Below are 19,379 nucleotides of genomic sequence, written 5' to 3'. Positions count from 1 at the left end.
AAAAGAAATCAACGGGTCCTGATCTTGATCTTGGTATCATGGAAAAAAGGTAATCAGTGCAGCAGTAGTACTGGTAAAAATGCAGCCTTCACCAAGGAGCTGTGAAAATCTCATTATTGAATAATAATCTTGGATCATGTTTAGTCTAGGTGTAGAAATTAATAATCCATGAGGTTGATGGATCAAAGAATAAGATTGTAAAGAATCTGGTTCCAAGTATCAGGAACACCAGCAAGACACCAGTGGCTGCAGTCCATTCCGGCCAAACCATAAAGAGAAGGATGTCCATCTTTGCGTAGAAGCGAGAGGTTTGTTATGTCAAGCAACTTGACGGGTATTGTAACCTTCGTTAATGCACTCTTCAGCACCCCCACTGCTGGTGGCAAGCCTCCTGGATATGTGGACCCAAGCAATGGTTGCTTCTGCCTCACGCAGCTCTTTGCACTCGGTTCATTCCATTGGCTGCCACTGCAGTCCAAAATATAAAGCTCGAACAAAAATTTAAAATGTGGTGATCAGAGTAACGTACAATTTATCTTTTAACTTGTCAAACACCTTTCTCCAATTCGAGATATATAGCATTATTCTTTGTTTAAATTATATTCCCTTCATGTTTTACCCGAACTCAAAGCTATCTATTTCATGTGTCTATTATTCATTTCATGTGTCTATTTTTTTTTTACGTCAGGAACCTCTCCAAGGTAGGACCTTTCAGACCCACCCTGCAGAGTAAATTCGGTCCCATGCATCTCATTCTTAAAAGTTTCCCTATATAAAATTGGTTGAATCGCTGACTTTTTACCGAGAGGTGTGATACCAAAAGATTGTTTGCACCCATAAAGTATTAACCTTAGACCTTGAATTGGCCGGGAAAAAGTAATATAGGAAGAACTTACTTGTAATGGGATGGGGAAATTCCTTGGAAGAAAACGGAAGTCTTGGTAGGATCGATGTTAAGATCCACCCATCTAGCCCATGTTGCAAGTGCCTTCTGGAAAGCAAGCATACGATCCATGTCCTTGCTAATCGTTGTTCCCTCTTGGATATAATCCCATCTGTTCAAAATTAAAAATATCATACAATTATCTTAATTAAACCCAAAATTCTTTTACAAAGAAAATCATCCAAAAATGATTGAGAAATAGAAAAAGAGACAGTACGGTTGAGAAGGTCCCCTTCTGTTCCACCAATGCCATGTGTTGAAGATGAGCATGTCCATTCCTTTCCATAGCTTCCCTCCCTCGATTGAATCAAGTTTCAAGACCCTACCCATTTCTTCTCGTACAACATCTACCAAATACACATTCCGATCCAGCATGACTTCAACTCCATAATCCTGTAACGTCATCAAAAGGGAAAAAAAGATATTAAACCATATTTAATTGAGAAGTGCTACAACTGAAAAAAAAAAAAAATTCATAAAAAAAAATTTTATAAACTGAAATAGTTTTATATCATACATTATATTTATTTTATAATAAAAATAATTTTAAACACATAGAATGATAGGTATGCCAGCTAGTTTTGCAGCTATTATAGGATTGGGACTCGTGGAAGAATGGCTATTTAAAAATAAAAAAACTTAATTAATGATTGAACGTAATCTAGAGGATCCTATTCTTATCAAACTTGTTTAACGTTGTATAAGTTCTTGTTTATTTTTATAAATAAAATAAAATAATATAAAAGTTGAAAGTTAAATAAAATATTATTAAAATATATTTTTTTAATATTATTTTTATTTTAAAATTTAAAAAAATTAAATTATTTATTTTATTTTATATAAAAAAATTTAAAAAATTATAATAATTAATAAAATAAGAAGAAAATAATTATAAAAACAAGATATAATTGGAAAGTGGTTGAAAGGTGGCTGTTTATAAGTCAAAACTAATTATTTGGGGGTAGGGGAAAGAATCTAGAACAGGAAAAAGGGGCTTAAAAGTCAGTAACTTATGATTGCTAGCACCAACTCCAAAGACAAAAAGGTCAGGACGGTATAAACTAAGGTTTCTGTAATATGAATTACTCTCAATTTATTTTAATTTATTATTATAATTTTTTTAAATTTTAATATAAAATATAATAAATAATTTAATTTTTTTAAATTTTAAAATAATAATAATATTAAAAAATAATATTTTAATAATATTTTATCATCTCAACTTAACTTAACTCAATATCTAAACTCACCCTAAACTTGTGTGAGGTCCATCTTGAAACCTTTTCCACATGTTTATTATTTATTAGGGTGGAACTCCAATCACCAATACATGTTCCGAGAGATGTATTTTATTTTATTTTTATGTATTTTTTTTAATATTTTAAAATATTTTAAAAAATAAAATATCATTAAAAAAATATTTCTTTAATCATTAAAGAAAAATAAATAAATAAATAAAAAATAATCAGAAACAATGTGTGGAGACCCATGAAATTTTCCTACTTATTAAAGTGCAAAGTGGTCCACAGGATTGATAGAATCGTGACAAAGAAATGCTGTCACCAAATTGTCTAGATCTGGGGACTCCAAAGGCAACCAAAAAATTTAAATGTGCACTACAACTTGCAAAAGTACTCCTAACAAAAGTTCCACATATATACAAGTACTGTTTATTGCCCTTTACTTTTTCTTTCTGAAAATAAAAGGCTGATCGCTTCACGTGTCATCAAAAAGAAAATGTACTTTATAGTGGAAAAAAAATAATAGAGATAATAAATGTAAATATTGAAATATAAAATAACGTTATATATAATTTTTAAATGGATAAATTCCGTACAGGTCTATTGTTAAAAATGATAATACTATTCTTTCCACTCAATTGTACTGTTTCACTTTACTGTTTTGATTTTTTAATTTTTTTTTTTACTTAATCATTAAGAAAGTATATTTTAATAATATTATGATTTTTTTAAAAAATATTAAAAAGTATTAAAAAATACATATATGAAAAAACAAAAAAAATAAAATAAAATCCTCTAATTAACAGTATCAGCGGTGGCTGAAAACGATGACTGTAACATGATTTTATTAAAAAATAATTTTTTTATATGCATTTTAAATTTATTATTATTTTTAAATAGAATATATACCGTAAAACTTTATAAAAAATATATATGTGTGTGTGTTGGCGTACCGTAAATGAAAAGGTGGAAACATCGTCTTGTCTTGTTAAATTGTACTTAGCATTGGGGAGGGCAGAATGAAGCATGCATGTCAATGACTGCCACTGATTTCTGCTCAGCGAATCCCCTACAAACATGATCCTCTTCCCTCGAAATCGTTCCAAAAAGTCTTGACCATCAAATCTACAATATAGAAAATGAAAAAGAAAAATCACAAGAAATCATGCCCCTATATTAATTAATTAATTAATTACCACGGATCATTTCCCTAATCTATGTGGTTAAGACATGATCAGCCCTTACTTTCAATCTAATTAATTTCAAACTATCAATTTCCCCTCTCATAATTATTGCCTCTTAATAAAATGACCAAATTGCCCTAGATTTCAGTTTTTGGGAAGCTAAGCTTTACGCTCAGAAGAAAAAAAAAAAGGCAAAACTCAGGGACCTGACGGGAAGAGAGGGAAAAAAGTAAGGGTTGAAATTGGAAATTAGTCCCAAGACAATTTGGGCCCGTGAGCTTGCTGCCATGGATGAGCAGCTTCCTGCTTCCCACTTCCCAGACTCTTAAAAGAGAATCTATTTCTCGATCCATATTAATTTATTATTATAATTTTTTAAATTTATACATAAAATATAATAAATAATTTAATTTTTTTAAATATTAAAATAATAATAATATTAAAAAATAATATTATAATAATATTCTATTCAATTTAAGTCGACTCAACGTGCAAACATACACGTAACTTAAACCATTTCGTCGTCAAAGTGACGGCCAATTGGGGACCGACAAACGACAAGGGTTCCTTGTGTCGTCAAACATTCTAAGTCGAGAAACCATGTGAATGTCTAATCCAAGTTCACACGATACCTATATAGAAAGACGAGGGAGATCTGTATCTGCAATTTCATTTTCATTTTTTTATAATAAAGCATGTGATGCCGAAATAAAACGAAAGAATTATATATAGTAATGTTTATATTCTGAAAATCAGAGTACCTTTTCTTTTTCAGCAAAAAAAAGAAAAACATTAAACAGAGATACAAGGTCTGAGACATCAAAAGCAAGATCAGAAAATATATATTTCAAACAGTACAAGATTAAAAAGATAATGTCTTCCCAACAATTACAGTTTCGTATTGTTCTATGATATGTTAGGAACATTGATCAGCATGCATCAGTAATCACAAACAAAGAGAACAATTAAGGTTAGCAAATAGGAAGATAGAACGGTACGGTACCTAAGGAGATAGCAGCCAAGAGGCTTCCATCTGTACTGGGTGTAATCCAGATCCGGGCGGCCATTCTTCTGGCAACTGAACTCCCGCTCGATGAAGGGACAGACGGCAGGATCGTAGAGCGGGTACGATTTGTCCGGCACCCATCTTCCCGTGAAAAGATCACATTGATCACTTGCAGCAGCAGCGGCTTTGTGATGAACGAGAAGAAAAAGAATAAGAACTGCAGAATGCAGCAGAACAACAACAAAAGAAGAAGCAAAAGAGAAGCCACAACAAAAAACCCGGAAACCCATTTTGTATAAACCTTGTCAAATCATGAGAAATAATGGAAACAGGTTGAGTTTAATAAAATAATACAAGTTTAAAAGGGAGGGAAATGCCAATATGGAAACTGGAAACCTCCCATGGGTTAACGACGAATATTTGTGTAGTTAGAGTGACAGAGATGATGACAGTGAAAATTATAAGGTGGTCCAATGGGGGTGGGGCTTTCCTTTTATGGTGGAGAGAGAGAGAGAGAGAGAGAGAGAGAGAGAGAGGGGTCTTGACATATCAAATGGTCCGATTCCATGGGAAATGTTTTTCTTTTAGAAAATATTCTTGTCACAAAGAATTATATAAAAGTAATCTTACAGATTGATGTAATTTGATGTGATTCATCATAATTATAAAATTTTTTTATTATAAAATAAATCTAATAAATCAGATAAAATCACATCAATTTATAAAATTATTTTTATAAAATTTATTTATAGTTGTAACTTTCTCTTTTATTTATTACAAGAGGAAAATATGATGCAGAATGGCAGATGAGGGCACCTACCATGTTAAGTTGTTGACAGCTCAATCTATGGAAACCATATAGACTGACACTCTGGTCTTATTTATGAGGTGAATCTGCATCTTTCCACTTATAAATTTTGCTTCTTTATTGACCAAATGATTTTAGTGTTATGGAATGAAAAATGAGTGAATCATAGCAATATTCATTAATATATATATATATACACACCCACTAATTTTGTTAAGAAAATTTGCAGCAGAAGTAGGGGAAAGAAGATTCATGAGAATCCATCAAAATCTCATGTGAAGTAGTAATATTGCCGCCAGAATGGATATGAATGTGAATTGGTTAGAAAAAGTGAAGGGGCCTCCAGTTGTTGCCGTAAATCTCTTAAGAGGTTAGAAAAAGTAAAGATATTTTCTTTCTTTAAAGTTAGATATTTTCTTTAAATCTCTTGAAGCTAGAAAGAGTAAAGATATTTTCTTTAAGAGTAAGGTTACTATGTCGCACCATTTTAACTGCAGACCACCTAACATAAAATAGTTTTTTTTTTTCACATTTTTTAACAGATTTAAATACATTTAAAAAATAAAAAAATATATATTAATACATTTAAAATTACTTTCTTAATCACTGAGTAAAAAATAAATAAATTAAACAGAAATCAAATGGAAGTGTCAAAAGGAGTAGGTATAGTAGTGTTTTCCTTTCTTTAAATGTCTCGTGCTTATTATTGCCTCATGAAATCAGAGATATTTCATGTTTTCAAGATATTTTTGTGTTGGAATTATGGGGCTAATCTTGATGTCATAATCTATATTATTCAAGTAAAAATATTTGAATTCTCACTATCTTCCACCATGATAGAAGAGAATCAATGGCAGGTATTTCAAGTGTAGATAGATTTAGGCGATAATGCATTAATGGGAATAATTATGCCTTGAATTCCATCCCTGTTTGATCTGGTCACCTATGGCTATGGCCATACTGAGCGGAAAATCTTACTTGAATTGATATCTTCTTCTTTTTTTCTCTTAATTTTGGACAAAGAATGAAGAGTTTCCTTAAATTCTAATCAAAATAATCTCAAATTCAATAGTGTGGATTCTGTCGAATCTATATTTTTGAACTTATAAATTTTAAATTCAATATCTTAAAATTTAAATATTATATGATTAGGCTATACACTGATGGGTTTAGCATTCGTTTCGATGCCAAACTGAGACCTTACCGACATCTGCCATGAGTCTATTGAATCGGCCGAAACCGGTCTATTGGGGAGAGAAAACTGATCATATCGGTCTCGACGTGCATCGGTGCTGTCTTCGGTCTACCGTCGACGTCTTCTGTGAAGGAGGAGAAACTAATAAAGAAGAAGACGCATCGCGCCATCGTCTGCTATGGGTGTTTAAAAGAAAGTTGTAGACAAGGAACTGAATTCTTTTATAGACAAGGAACTGAAGAAGAAGAAGAAGGTGGAGGAAGAATAAGAAGGGGGGTTATTAATCCATTTTGAAACTGTGTCGTTCTATTATATATATTTTTTAACTTCTAGACTCTAAAACGACATCGTTTCACTCATTTAAGTGAAACAACACCATTTTATATACATATATTAAAAAAAAAAAGAACGGATCGGCCAATTCAGCGGTTTCCCAGGGGTTCAAACCGGCGTTGAACCACTGATATCGATTTTTCCTCAAATTGTCTTGTCCGCCGACCGGATCCTTGTTGATTCCAGTTCCGTGCTCCAGCGACTGATCTGATCGGTTCCTGGCCGGTTCTGACGATTCATGTACACCCCTATTATATGGATAATACTAGAAAAATTATTAGGTACAACATTAATTTCTCAAGATATTGGCCGTGTGGACAGAGACACGTAGACCACCAATCATACGCACTACCTCATGATTACTATTTTATATAGAGAAATACTCTAGCCACAAATTGATTATACAAAAGTAATCTCACAAATAAATGTGGCTTGATGTAATTTGCCAGATTGTAAAATTACTTTTATTGTGAAATAGATATGACGGGTTACATGAATAATACTACATATAGTTATAGAATGCGCAAGTATTACGTAATTGTTTTGAAAAATAGTAGAGTCCAATACTAAAAAATTAATTTTTTTTATGTGAGTCCCGTAATTACTCATTTATTTTAAAGAAATTACACGACATTTATGCTATCCACGACTGCAAATATCATTTCTCTACTTTAAATCATACCATATAACACATATGTATGTGCCGTCGTTAAAACCCAAAATTGTTCTTTATTTGGCTGGTAAAAGGCGAAGGACAGGTGAACAAAAAGGGGCAGATATGTCTTTTGATTACGTTGACTGACAAAAAATAAACAAAATAAAATCAGAATGCATTAAATGGGAAAAACACATCAATATGAAATGTTTTACAAATAAATTATTTTCGGATATCTGAACACAAATATACGTGCAAATCAGCAAGCTTAACAGTTGATAGTCTTTTCTTAAAAATAAATAAAAAACAATTAACACTTTTCATGCCACAGAAAACTTCTGTTAACATGCCTTTTCTTTCACAATTATAATCCGAGAGAATTTCTCATATGAAAATGGAAAATATACAAAGAAACCATTGCAGCATTGAGATACATTGAAGAGACGACCAAGTTAAGAGAGCTCACCAATTTCTCTAGGCTCTTTTCTCCAAGTAATCAGAGTCCATATTGATTGGATATAGATCAGCAGCAGATGTAGAAGAAGCTGTAAATGGTCCATCTATTGACATGCTTTGTGTCTGGCTATGTCCCCCTTTCAGTTCTTTGCTGTGTTGAAAATGATCCCACGTTGCCTTCGCTTTCATTTCATCATTTGTGACACTTGAATCTGAAGATATCTCCGGAACAACAGCATTGCCTTCAAGCATGCTTACCACAATGGACATGGAAGGCCTTACTGCTGCAGAAACATTTGCGCATAGGAGAGCCACGTTGATCATGTTCATAACCTCTTGCTTCTTGTAGTCTGAGCCTAACTTTGGATCAACCAAATCCATCAAACTTCCTTTCTCTTTTAAAATAAGTGCCTGCAAACAGGAAGCTGGGTGTAAGGTGTGAAATCTGAAAAGATAATAAAAATTAACAGGAGCAAGAACAGGAGATATGCAGGAAAGAAAGAAATTCAAATGGGTTACCCAATCAAGAAGATTGAGGCATTCCTCCTTTGGACGGTAACTAGAGTTGCTCCTCCCACTGACAATTTCCAAGGCAACAATTCCAAAACTGTAGACATCTGCTTTGTCAGTTAAATAACCTCGCATTGCGTATTCAGGTGCCATATATCCACTGCATAATCACAAACCAATATTGTTGAGTAATCAAGCAAAACCGTAAGATAATTCAAGCAATGAAACTTTTCAAATTGGAAATTTTTGAAAAAATTGGAACTTTCAAACCCTGTCCTCTACTTTCAATTTTATTTTTCTTCCCTATTTATGGGAAACTATTGTTATCACATGAAAATAAGGGGAAAACAAAATTCACTAGGAACATGGCGACATCTAATTAATAAGCGTAGCTTACTAGGTTCCAGCAACTCGGGTGCTTATATGGGTATTATCCTCGTCATCGAGCTTGGCTAAACCAAAGTCGGATATCTTAGGGTTGAGATCTTTATCAAGCAAGACATTAGTAGCCTTGATGTCCCGATGAACAATCTTCAATCTTGACTCTTCATGGAGATGGGCCAAACCCCTTGCTATGCCAACACAAATCCTATGTCTTGTTGGCCAATCCAATTGCAACCGATATTCTTCTGGCCCTTCAATCAATCAAATTAAGAAAAAATGGTCAATGATTGTGCATACATTATACAGGCATGCTACCATGAATGCATGTTATTACACACATAAAAAAAAGCAATTAAGTGCATGAAGATAAAATTTTACCAAATAAAGCACGAGCAAGGCTGTTATTTTCCATGTACTCATATACCAGTAATAATTGATTTCCTTCGATACAACATCCATAGAGCTTAACAAGATGAGGGTGTTGTAAAGCAGAAATCATGCCTATCTCATTCACAAACTCACGATTTCCTTGCTTTGATTTGGCAGAAAGCTGTTTGACAGCAATCACAGTGCCATCTGCTAGAAGGCCCTGCATTTGGGAAACACGACTTTTTCTCATGTTTGAACAATGGCGCCTCAGAAAGAAGAGGTACAATAGGAATAGTTCAATCCAATCAATCAAAACAAAAGATTTATTCCACAACACCTTGTAAACAGAACCAAAACCACCTTCCCCAATTTTATTCGCAGCATCAAAGTTGTTTGTGGCCGCTTTGATTTGCCTCAAGGTGAATTTACCAGTTTGCAGGTCCAAACCCCTTAAATCTGAGGAAGATACCAAGTTAGATAAGCAAGCGCATCAAAGAAATTTGAAAAATCTTGGCATTCCTAGAACTTTGAGAGATATTTTAATCCAAACTGAATTAATTGAGATTTATAATAACGATATTGATTGCCTTAAAAATACCTTGCTCCATAGTATTTTTCTGACTTAGACAGCCTTTCCACCAGAGGATAGCCAGAATCAACAATATAACAAAGGCTCCAGCAGCAACAATTCCGACCACCACACCTATAGATATACCACCACTTACATCTTCTGTTGGGGGTATAAAGTCTGTGACCAGAAAAAGAAAAACAGTATGTGAGTTCTAGTTTTAGATCACTATCAAGGCAATTGACAACTGACAGTTTCAAAAGTTAAAGGAACATGAATTTTTTTTAACATAACTTAATTTGGAATTTTACCATTCTGGTTTTTTCCAAACATGGAAAATTTCGAGGAAAAACATAAAAAAATGAAATCCATTTTGTTATGAATATGGCATTTAAGGATGGCATATATCATTCTACAAAAAATTCCTTATTCATCAACATGATAGTCGAACGTCTCTTCAAGTCGTACAGACAAGAAGGCAAATACATCTCCATTGCCAAAAAAAAAAAGTTTTAAAACAGTATGAAATATAAATAAGCATCATGCAGCCTTAAAAGTATCCACAGAAACAGAAGTAATGTTAAATGCTTAGACACATGAGCTAATAGGAGAATGGCTTTCAAACCATAAAAAGAGAGTACAAGAGCTCATAAAACATAAAACCTACCAGGATCCACAGCAATAGCAGAAATAAGAGGACCATAGACTCCTCTGTACGGGATACCCGTTGTCCCCTTCCCCGCCCAGTAGAAACGGATCTCTATGGTATTACCAGTCACGACAGCAGTAAAATTTTGCTTAATCGCCTTACCAATCCCACCTGCCGCTTTTACAATATCGAAATCCTTCAGCACCCGCTCTCCCTGCAATATTCAAATCCCTTTTCTCGTTTAACAACAATTGAATGGAAGCAACAATGTCAATAGCAGAAAATTTGTTAATGAAGATGGAAGCATATTGTAACAACTACCTGAATGTAAACATCGAATATACGTCTTCCCAAGCTGCTATATGTTTTGTCGTCAGTGAACATTATCTCCGCAAAATGGAGGTTGACAGTGTAGTTTCCGCTTCCCAAACAAAAGGCATAATAAGTAAGAGAGAGAGGAGAAAGGCGCGCATTCATGTACAGTTCTGGATTGTTCATTGAGAGCCTGGATGAATTTTTCCAGATATAAGTCTTCGTGGGGCGGTCATCATCCAGGAAGTAACCAGTGCTGCTAACTGCCCAATTGTGTGAACTCCGGAAGAAACTCGAAGATCCAACATCATTTGTATCATCATTATATGTAGCACTTCCATCTAAAGTTACTTCTTTTCCACCACAGTTTATATGAAGATTGTATAGATCTGAGACAAAAACAACAACAGATTAGCCACACCTGGACAGGTAGACAAAACAGATCTAATATTCATAACAAAGAGGGGAAGGAAAAAAGAAGAAAACCTATTCAGTACTTTTCATTCAGAGGGGAGTGAGGTGAGGGAAGCATGAGTTGATACACAATCCAGGCAAATGAAACATCAGTTATTGATACTGCTCCTTCACAAAATAAAAATTTCACATTCGGACTAAGACTATCAAGAATATGTGATGCGGGTATGGATGTTATCTACGAAAGGGGGTTTCTCATTCAAAGCAGCTTGGCAATTGGTCAGGAAAAATATCTCGAGGTAGAATGCAAGAATATTCTGTGGCCCGCCGATCAATAGCTAGTATAGTTGTCTATAAACTGTCCCCCTTACATGCATTTATGGCGGTGTTGGATCTAGCCAGATAGCTAGTAGGAGGCCATTGGCATCTTGGATGCCAAGTATCATTAGTTCAGGCTTGATGCATTAGAATCGTAATTTGAGTAAGAAAATTAAGGAGAAATTGGTGAATGAAAACAGTTAAGAAAAACTAGACTGGATTATAAGCCTCATTTTTCCCACCATACAAACAACTAGTGCTTAGTCATAGCAATTTTTTTGAGTCATTGTAAAATTGCATTCTATAATAATGCATCTCAGCTTTCAAAACATCTAAGAACTGAAAAACTATGTAGCAGAGAAGAAGACTACAGCTTAAAAGTGGAAGTAGGATCTTTTAAAACAAGTTCCTTGTTCACTAAGACCAGAAGCAAGACAAGAAACCTGGCATGATTAAGACAAGTTCCTTTCCAGCTGATATAACACAATTGATGGCAACATTCTTTCCTTTGTAGCAAAGAAGACTTCCAACAAAAAAATAGAAAATATAAAGGAAAGAAAATCTAGAAAGGTGCACCCTCAGCCATTGTGGTTTTGGTTCATTGACTCATTCACAGCAGTACAATTTCAGACAAAATTTGAAGATCTGATCTTTCATTTTTTTCCCCATAAATTTTCAATTTTGATTTTTTTTATGCCTGAGGAAATATATGACTTTTCTATGTAGTATAAACAATTTCATTTTCATTAGAAACTACAGGCCTTTTTAAGAGTGTTGGTACACTACTGACCCAAAGTGATAATGAATATTTAACAATCCTGAGGAAGTATATGACATTCAACTTACTTTTTGGACAACGAATGCTTCTCAAACACGAAACAACGCCACTGATGGATAAATAGGGATCCAGAACAAGTTAGCATTATAACAACAAAACTAGATTGTGTTTACATATCATAATAAAAAAGTTAGTAATAGAAAAATTTAAGAAGCATGTTTTTGATTGGTGGAATTGATACTTACGAAGTATTCCTCATTGAAGAGCTAGCAAACAAGTTCCTGTGGAAAACAAGACCAAAATAAAAGTTTAGTAAGCATGACCAAGTGCGTATGCACATACAAAACATTATGAGATGAAGTCTTACACACTGCGTTGTTGACATTCTGGTTGCCCAGATGTTTCAACTGTAAAGTTGTTATATGAAAGATCACTGCACATAAAAGAAGCAATTTAGTTCATCATCTTCCATAATGGGATTGTATACTTGGAAGAGGTTATAACACTAAGATTCAATATTTCTTATTCTTCATTCTATATAGTCCAAGAAATGAGGTGATAAGATTCAATTGAAATTAATCAGAAAAATTACAAGCTCATTCCAACACTCATGAGGTGATAAGGCTCTTATCAATTATAAAGGTAAGCAAATACTGCCTACAATGATCATCATCTTCATCGTCACAAAAATGTACCTAACAATCCCATAAACAAATACTGAAACATTTGATGTGAAAAATAGTAATAAAGACAAATGAGTTTTGAATAGAAATTAATAAATGGACTATAATTACAAGGGACCTAGTCTCAATGAAATGCCTTTTCATTGTTCACATTTTTCAAGGCGGGATACCACTTTTAAATCTGTTTTAGGAAAAACTGCAGGAAGTAAAGAAGACTTAGAAACATTTGGGGGACTTTGAGGAGTAGAAATCCTTGGATATTCAATCGGAACTTATAGGCAATGCATTTGATTTAGTTGTCTTGTTTTGATAAGCTTTCGGTCCCTCTTTTTTTAATTAAAAAAAAAAGATTAATACAGTCTCTTAAGGTTTTTGTAAATTACAGCCTAAAAGATGCATATAGTTTTGCCATGTCACTTCTCCAGTTATTATTATCATTCTTTGTATCATGTTTTTTTTTTGTATATATTGACATTCAGATCAAGTCAATATTAAAGAAGTGCTATCAAAGCATTCAATTAACTATTTAATTCCAGAGATCATGCACAGATACAGTTAACACAGTGACCAAGTTAGGCAAAAAAAAAGCTTTGAAAGGGAGTTGACATGGAAAGGAAATAAGTACTACAATTATTTTAGTTCCATCTAATGATTAGGATAAAAGACCATTGACATTTCTGGTAAGCAAATAAAAAAAATATATAGAATTTAGCAGAGAAGCTTACATCCGATCTCCTTTATTCAGCATCCAAAGAGGCACTGGTCCAATTAGCAAGTTGCCGGTCAAATATCTAGACAGAATCAGTATTAACAATTCTGTATCATTGCGGAGTTTTATGCATTATAGAGCTCATCAGGAAAACTTGCCCCTGATGATGCAAGTCCTTGAACACATTTAAAATGGCTACATCAATATTTATACATGACACATGTTCTAAATCATTGCTTACTCAGAATGATAAATTACACGAAATGGCATCAATGCCACCAGAAAGTAGAGGTGGTATTAGTTACATTATCCATTGATAAAAGAAAGGTCTATGACCAATTTGAGAAGTCCTTATATGGATGTAAACATTCTATTTAAGTGAAGGAAACCTATTATTTGTATCTCATGGAAGGAGAATGTTTTCCTTTAGCCTCTAGCAGACACAATACAGGGTATGTTTTTAGGAGGAGACTGTTATCAATTGCAGGTCATGTCCAATGTGGATACTTGAAACTTCCTAAAGAACCCACGTAACTAAAGTCTTGATTTGGTCTATTAACCGTTCAGATATTTCTCCCTGTCCATATATTGTCTGATTGGTCACAAATAATCCTACTTTAGGCCCATAGTTCATCTTGAGCATAAATTTAATGCCACAAGGATTTTCCCAGGTAATCAAATTGGAAATTTGACTGGAGAGATTGCCTAATTTATCAGGCTATTCTAATGGCCTCTTATCATCCCCTAATTAGGTGATGTTAGTTATTGGATGACAACTGTACATAAATTGCCCTCTGCAATGCTTACATATAATCAGTTTTTTGTAGACTGGAAAATCTTTCTGGAATTGCTCCACTTAGTTTGTTGAAGCTGAGATCTCTGCAGGGCAATTTTAGTTAAATGAATTAGAAACAAATAGAACCCTAACAGATTTTGCAAACAATTCCTTTCAGAAAGACACAAGAAGCACATTTGAAGTTGGTAACAAAAAACAAGACAAGACAATCTTTACGATATATTATTGTCATAAACAAAGTCGTAATTCATAAATACACAAAAATAATGGGAACTGTTCCAGCTTTTAAAACTAATTTCAATTTTTAAAATAAGGCTTCAGGAACTGGCAAAAGGCAACAAAGATAAATAAAGAAAGAAAATCCTGGAAATATTGTTTGGATTAAATCCTGGATTAGTGCTTGAACTGGATAAAGAATAATAACCTCAATAAAGCTAATGGGGCGGGAGTATCTTGAACGAGGATATTAAAAGAACATCCATTTTAAGAATGCCACCTAAGTGGATTCGCATAAATGAACATAACAAGAAGAAAAAATAATTCTGAGCCATGCAAGAATGCTGAATGATCCATGAGTTAGTATCAAAGAGTTTTCAAGAAGATTTTTGTAATATCAGCAAACAGGAAACAGAGGAAAAAGTACAAGTATACTTACAAGGTTTTCAAAGTTGTCATATCCCCGAGAAATGTAGGTAGTTGTCCAACAATATTGCAACTCCTCAATATCCTGTAACAGAATTAAATAGGCATATAAGACTCGGTAGCCATAAGGATCCCATTACTTTAGAAAATCATGTCACTGAATTATTAACTCACAATGTTTTCAACTTTGTTAAATCATTTAGTAGTGGAAACGCTGCTTCAGATCCATTCAAGTCACTAATTCTCCTGCATATCAAAATTCAAAGAAGAATAAAATAATTCAAATGCAACTCCATCTATGTATGATTTGTAGTTATGAAATAAAATATCCATACTGACAAGTCAGTCAACTCTCCCAAAACAGCAATGCCTGTAGGAATTGGCCCGTTCAAACCACTAGCCTGAATCGCTCTGTTATTGCCAAATTTTGACGTAATGAGTAATAAAACTTCACATTCATAATTAAATAACCAAATCCTCATAAAAAAAAAAAAAAAAAAGAACAAAGGTCTCACAGTTTTCCGAGATTTATCCAGTTTTGGATGTAATTGGGTATCTTTCCTGAAAATTGATTGTCACTGATCCGACTGCATTACGTTGAATGAGGAAAATCAGGAATGTAAAAAATTACCAATTAACCATATTTCGGAATATGAAAAACTCAAAAGGGACAAAAATAATTAGAAGCTTACAAGTCTGTCAATGTCGTTAGGTTTGCAAATGAAGAAGGCAGCTCCCCAGTAAAATAATTCGAGCTGAGTAAGCTATAAAAACGACAATATAAAAAGTAAACCAATTCAATTATCAGCATTGGGATTCAAATAGAAAAGCCAATCCAAATAGTTCTCGCATGAGATAAGAGAGATAAGACTGTTGCGAGAGAGAGAATTTATAAAATGGTCTTACATTCTTTCTATCGAGGACATATTTCCAAGCTCTGAAGGAAGAATTCCGGAAAGCTGATTATACTCGACCGTACTGAGAACAATAAAACATAACTTCTTGATAACAATGCACCCTTGGAACTTTGCAAAAGTACAAACAAATGGTGATCGTAACTCACAGGCTTTTGAGAGTCGTGATGTTTGCAAGCTCTCCGGGGATGGAACCCGTTAACCGATTTCCAATAAGGGAACTGCGATAAGACCCTCATGTTAAAATCATTCTTCATGAAAGAATTAGTTGGAGAACACTTATCTCATCCCATGAAAGAACTGCGAAGAAGTCCTCGAACAACATATATTATTATCAGAAAGACACAAATATGGCCCTATGAATAACATAAACAGGCACGCAAGCATGAACATCACAGAGAGAGTGAGAGAGGGAGAGAGTACATGTTGACCAGCTTCGTGGAGCCCCATTCCGGAGGGATTGAACCGTTAAGGTAGTTGCGGGTGAGGTCACTGATAGGAAAGGGAGATCAGAGACAAACGAGTTCCACGGTTAAGTTCGTTGAAGAAGGAAACTAAAGACAAGTACATGGAACATATCGCCGTTACAAGTACAGGAGGAGTACTTACATCTCTTGGAGGTAAGGAAACCTGCCCAAATCTGGTGGGAGATTGCCTGGCAGATTCTGTGCTTTCAGAACTCTGTACTTCCATTACAAAGTGCGACCAACTTTTAGATTTATTATCAGAAATAAAAGTAAATACATTTTATGTATGGGTAAGATATAAAATATATAATAAAAATTTATACCTTCTTATTAGTTTAAATATTTGAAATAAGTGATAAATTTATATAATATTATAATAAAAGTTTTAAGTTCGAGTTTTAACTATACATTATCTCTTATTTAATTAAATATCTTATGTATTGGATCATTTATTGAAGAAGATTTTGATCCACACGTGAAGAAAATATTAAAATATAAAATAAATAATAAAAATTTATATCTTCTTATTAGTTTAAACTGATGATTTTATATGTATGATAAAAATAATTTTTTTTTTTTGTAATTCGTTAAAATATTTCTCTTATTATTAAAAAAAAAAAAAAAACTTCTTCTATTTACGGCTGGGCTTGGGCTTGAGCTTGGGCTTGGACTTGAGCGTGAATGGAGATGCAGGTAAAAGTACTACTTTCGAAGCAAGTGGTTCCCGATTGAAGAGGAGCCGTTCAAAATAGATGAGGTGTAACATTGACTTGCAATGCAAACAAATAATAATATTGAGAGTAAACTGATCCAAAAAAAGGAATGAAATGATTAGTTAAAGACGTGGTCCGATCCTCAGAGTACTACTCCTGACCACCCATCCGAGATATGACAGTAGTGTTACTGCGCGCGCAGGCATGGTGCATGGTGCAAGTTCCAACACGTAATTTTCAAAGAAAAATGACAGGGATATTACCTAAATACCTTTGTTTCTATTGATTTTTTTTAATTTTTAATTTTATTTAATAATTAAAGAAGTAACAACTAATAAAATTATATATTTTACTCAGAGCAAGTTGGTGGCATAGAAATAATAAACACCGGCGAGCAGACCTAGCTAGCTGGCCAACAAGTTGTATATATATAATATATATATATATATATATATATAGTAGGAGTAATAATATATTCACGATATTTTATATAATATATTATATAATAATGTGTTAAGTGAATGCTATTTTTATAAAATTATATTATTTTTATAACATAATTTTATAAAAATATTTTTTATTTAATATATTGTATAAAATATTATAGCTAAATCATTTTCCATATAGTAGATCCTACTTTGTTTTTATTTGGCTTTGTCAGAAGGTTTTTATTTGACCTAGCAGCTAGCTGGCCAGCAAAGATCATGTGTAAGGTCGGAAAATAAATTACCAGAAAACGAAAAAGAAGGGAAAAAGGAAAAGGAAATTCAGAAAGAAATTAAAACAGACCCATCTCGATTTGGGTCTTATGCCAGTTCTTCACATCTTAATTTTCTGATCGTGTTCTTCAACTAGTGATCATTCTACATGAACATCACAAGTACCTACGTTTCGAGCAAACATCAGTCCCCCAGCTAATTAATCTGATGATCAGTCAAGTAATATAATTCGTTCACCTTTTGTTTTCGGGTAATGACTCATAGAGAAGAAAAATTCGTACACTGATCATGACCTAATTAATGTCCGAGAAAAATACCAAATATTATTAATTAAATTAAATCAAATCAAATTATTTAATCTTATCTCATTTAATTATTATAATTTTTTTTAAATTTTAAAATAAAAATAATATTAAAAAATTAAATTATAAAAAATTTTATTTAATTTTTAACAAAACAACTCATCATATTTCATCTGTACTGTTTATCCAATCCAAGCTAATTCATGAAATCAGTTGGGATTTCATTCATGTGCATCAATTAGTGTATTCTTCTTTAAGCAAAGCAATAAGCAACTCATGATATCTACGTTAGCATGGAGAAACAAAGGCTATTTGGATGACGATCGGTAGAAAAAAGCTGTTTGACAGTTTGATCACTTGAAAACAAAAAGGATATATAGCGTCGAGTTTCGGGCTCTCAATTCATGTCCAGCATATATATTGCTACGATTCTTAATTGGGTTTGAGATTTGCGGAACTCATTCTCCTGATCTTTCGATCCTGATCTATTAATTTACTAAACAAGGCTGAAATGATCGAGCGAGAGAGAGAGACAGAGAGAGACATACATGCTTATAACATGGCACTCAGTGCCATTGAAGAAGGTGCAGTCGCAGGTGACAGCATTCTCCAATCCTTTTATTGGGTTGGGAGTAGTCCATCCAGATTGTCCACTACATGGATCTATACTGAAATCCCAGTCCTTCTTACCCATCGTCTTCGCTATGTCACGTAAAGCTTGCACTGTAAACATTTACAAATTAACCCATTTATTAATTAAGATCCCCTCCTCAAAGCTATATATGGTGGTACTGATCCATAGCAAAAACAAAAGGTTAGTACGATTTATTCCAATAAATTAAAAAAAACAAACTAAGAAATCTTGCATCCCTCTATTTCTGAGCATGTCAATGCAGTTTGTATATACAGATATATATTTATTTATTTATTTATACCTTCGTCGCCAGCTAGTAGAGAGGCTCCGTAAGCAAAAGTTGAAAAGCAAAAGGTGACAGTTGAAGCAAGAAGAAGTCGGATAAGAAGCATCTTCACGATTTTCTCAGGACAACGAGAGAGAGAGAGAGAGATGACTAGAGTTTGGATGTGGGATGGAGCCGTGGAAGTACCAGCGAGGAACAAAGGAATAAGTTCGAATTTCGACTAGAGAGATAGAGAGAGTAGACCTCGAGAAGGACGCACGATGAAAGTCAACTAGCTACTATTTTTTTTTTTCTAAGCAAGTTAATATCATTAAACTAGAAAAGTGATACAAGAAAATGATAGAATTCCACAACAACCATCTCAAAAAATAATAGAAATTAGTGTAAAGTG

The 19,379-nt window shown here is 33.5% G+C and overlaps 2 protein-coding genes across 6 annotated transcripts; both read right to left on the bottom strand.

The window, feature by feature from the left end:
- LOC121236114 (protein trichome birefringence-like 41) lies at positions 1-4,862 on the bottom strand. The gene is made up of 5 exons (XM_041132619.1): positions 4,372-4,862; positions 3,138-3,309; positions 1,161-1,336; positions 897-1,055; positions 1-468 (listed from the first exon to the last, which is right to left on the bottom strand). The coding sequence occupies exons 1-5, from the start codon at positions 4,662-4,664 to the stop codon at positions 183-185; spliced, it is 1,086 nt and encodes a 361-aa protein (XP_040988553.1). The 5' UTR covers positions 4,665-4,862; the 3' UTR covers positions 1-182.
- Positions 4,863-7,522: 2,660 nt separating this feature from the next.
- LOC121235660 (probable leucine-rich repeat receptor-like serine/threonine-protein kinase At3g14840) lies at positions 7,523-19,207 on the bottom strand. 5 transcript variants are annotated; one of them, XM_041132015.1, is made up of 24 exons: positions 19,004-19,207; positions 18,617-18,791; positions 16,477-16,548; positions 16,291-16,359; positions 16,017-16,088; positions 15,860-15,931; positions 15,646-15,717; positions 15,469-15,540; positions 15,293-15,364; positions 15,128-15,199; positions 14,967-15,038; positions 14,323-14,394; positions 13,532-13,597; positions 12,491-12,556; positions 12,369-12,404; positions 12,192-12,232; positions 10,623-11,002; positions 10,320-10,515; positions 9,683-9,832; positions 9,422-9,540; positions 9,238-9,304; positions 8,729-8,966; positions 8,341-8,491; positions 7,523-8,232 (listed from the first exon to the last, which is right to left on the bottom strand). In XM_041132015.1, the coding sequence occupies exons 1-24, from the start codon at positions 19,092-19,094 to the stop codon at positions 7,840-7,842; spliced, it is 2,886 nt and encodes a 961-aa protein (XP_040987949.1). In that variant the 5' UTR covers positions 19,095-19,207; the 3' UTR covers positions 7,523-7,839. The 5 variants fall into 5 exon arrangements, with proteins under 5 accessions (XP_040987949.1, XP_040987946.1, XP_040987947.1 ...); XM_041132012.1 differs by having other exon boundaries at positions 9,094-9,304; positions 19,004-19,206; XM_041132013.1 differs by having other exon boundaries at positions 9,094-9,304; positions 18,617-18,770; positions 19,004-19,205.
- Positions 19,208-19,379: the final 172 nt, after the last annotated feature.

The sequence above is a fragment of the Juglans microcarpa x Juglans regia genome, chromosome 6D (genome assembly GCF_004785595.1).
Source record: "Juglans microcarpa x Juglans regia isolate MS1-56 chromosome 6D, Jm3101_v1.0, whole genome shotgun sequence".
Classification (NCBI taxonomy): Eukaryota; Viridiplantae; Streptophyta; class Magnoliopsida; order Fagales; family Juglandaceae; genus Juglans; species Juglans microcarpa x Juglans regia.
This window is presented reverse-complemented; position numbering and strand designations above follow the sequence as displayed.

Coding starts and splice junctions, on each gene's coding strand:
- LOC121236114 (XM_041132619.1), bottom strand. CDS start 4,664: ATGGGTTTCCGGGTTTTTTGTTGTGGCTTCTCTTTTGCTTCTTCTTTT. Junction 1,056..1,160: donor AGAAGGGGACCTTCTCAACC/GTACTGTCTCTT, acceptor AATTTTGAACAG/ATGGGATTATATCCAAGAGG. Junction 469..896: donor ATTTCCCCATCCCATTACAA/GTAAGTTCTTCC, acceptor TTTGGACTGCAG/TGGCAGCCAATGGAATGAAC.
- LOC121235660 (XM_041132012.1), bottom strand. CDS start 19,094: ATGCTTCTTATCCGACTTCTTCTTGCTTCAACTGTCACCTTTTGCTTT. Junction 15,039..15,127: donor TTAACAAAGTTGAAAACATT/GTGAGTTAATAA, acceptor ATTCTGTTACAG/GATATTGAGGAGTTGCAATA. Junction 8,233..8,340: donor GCCTCAATCTTCTTGATTGG/GTAACCCATTTG, acceptor TCCTGTTTGCAG/GCACTTATTTTAAAAGAGAA.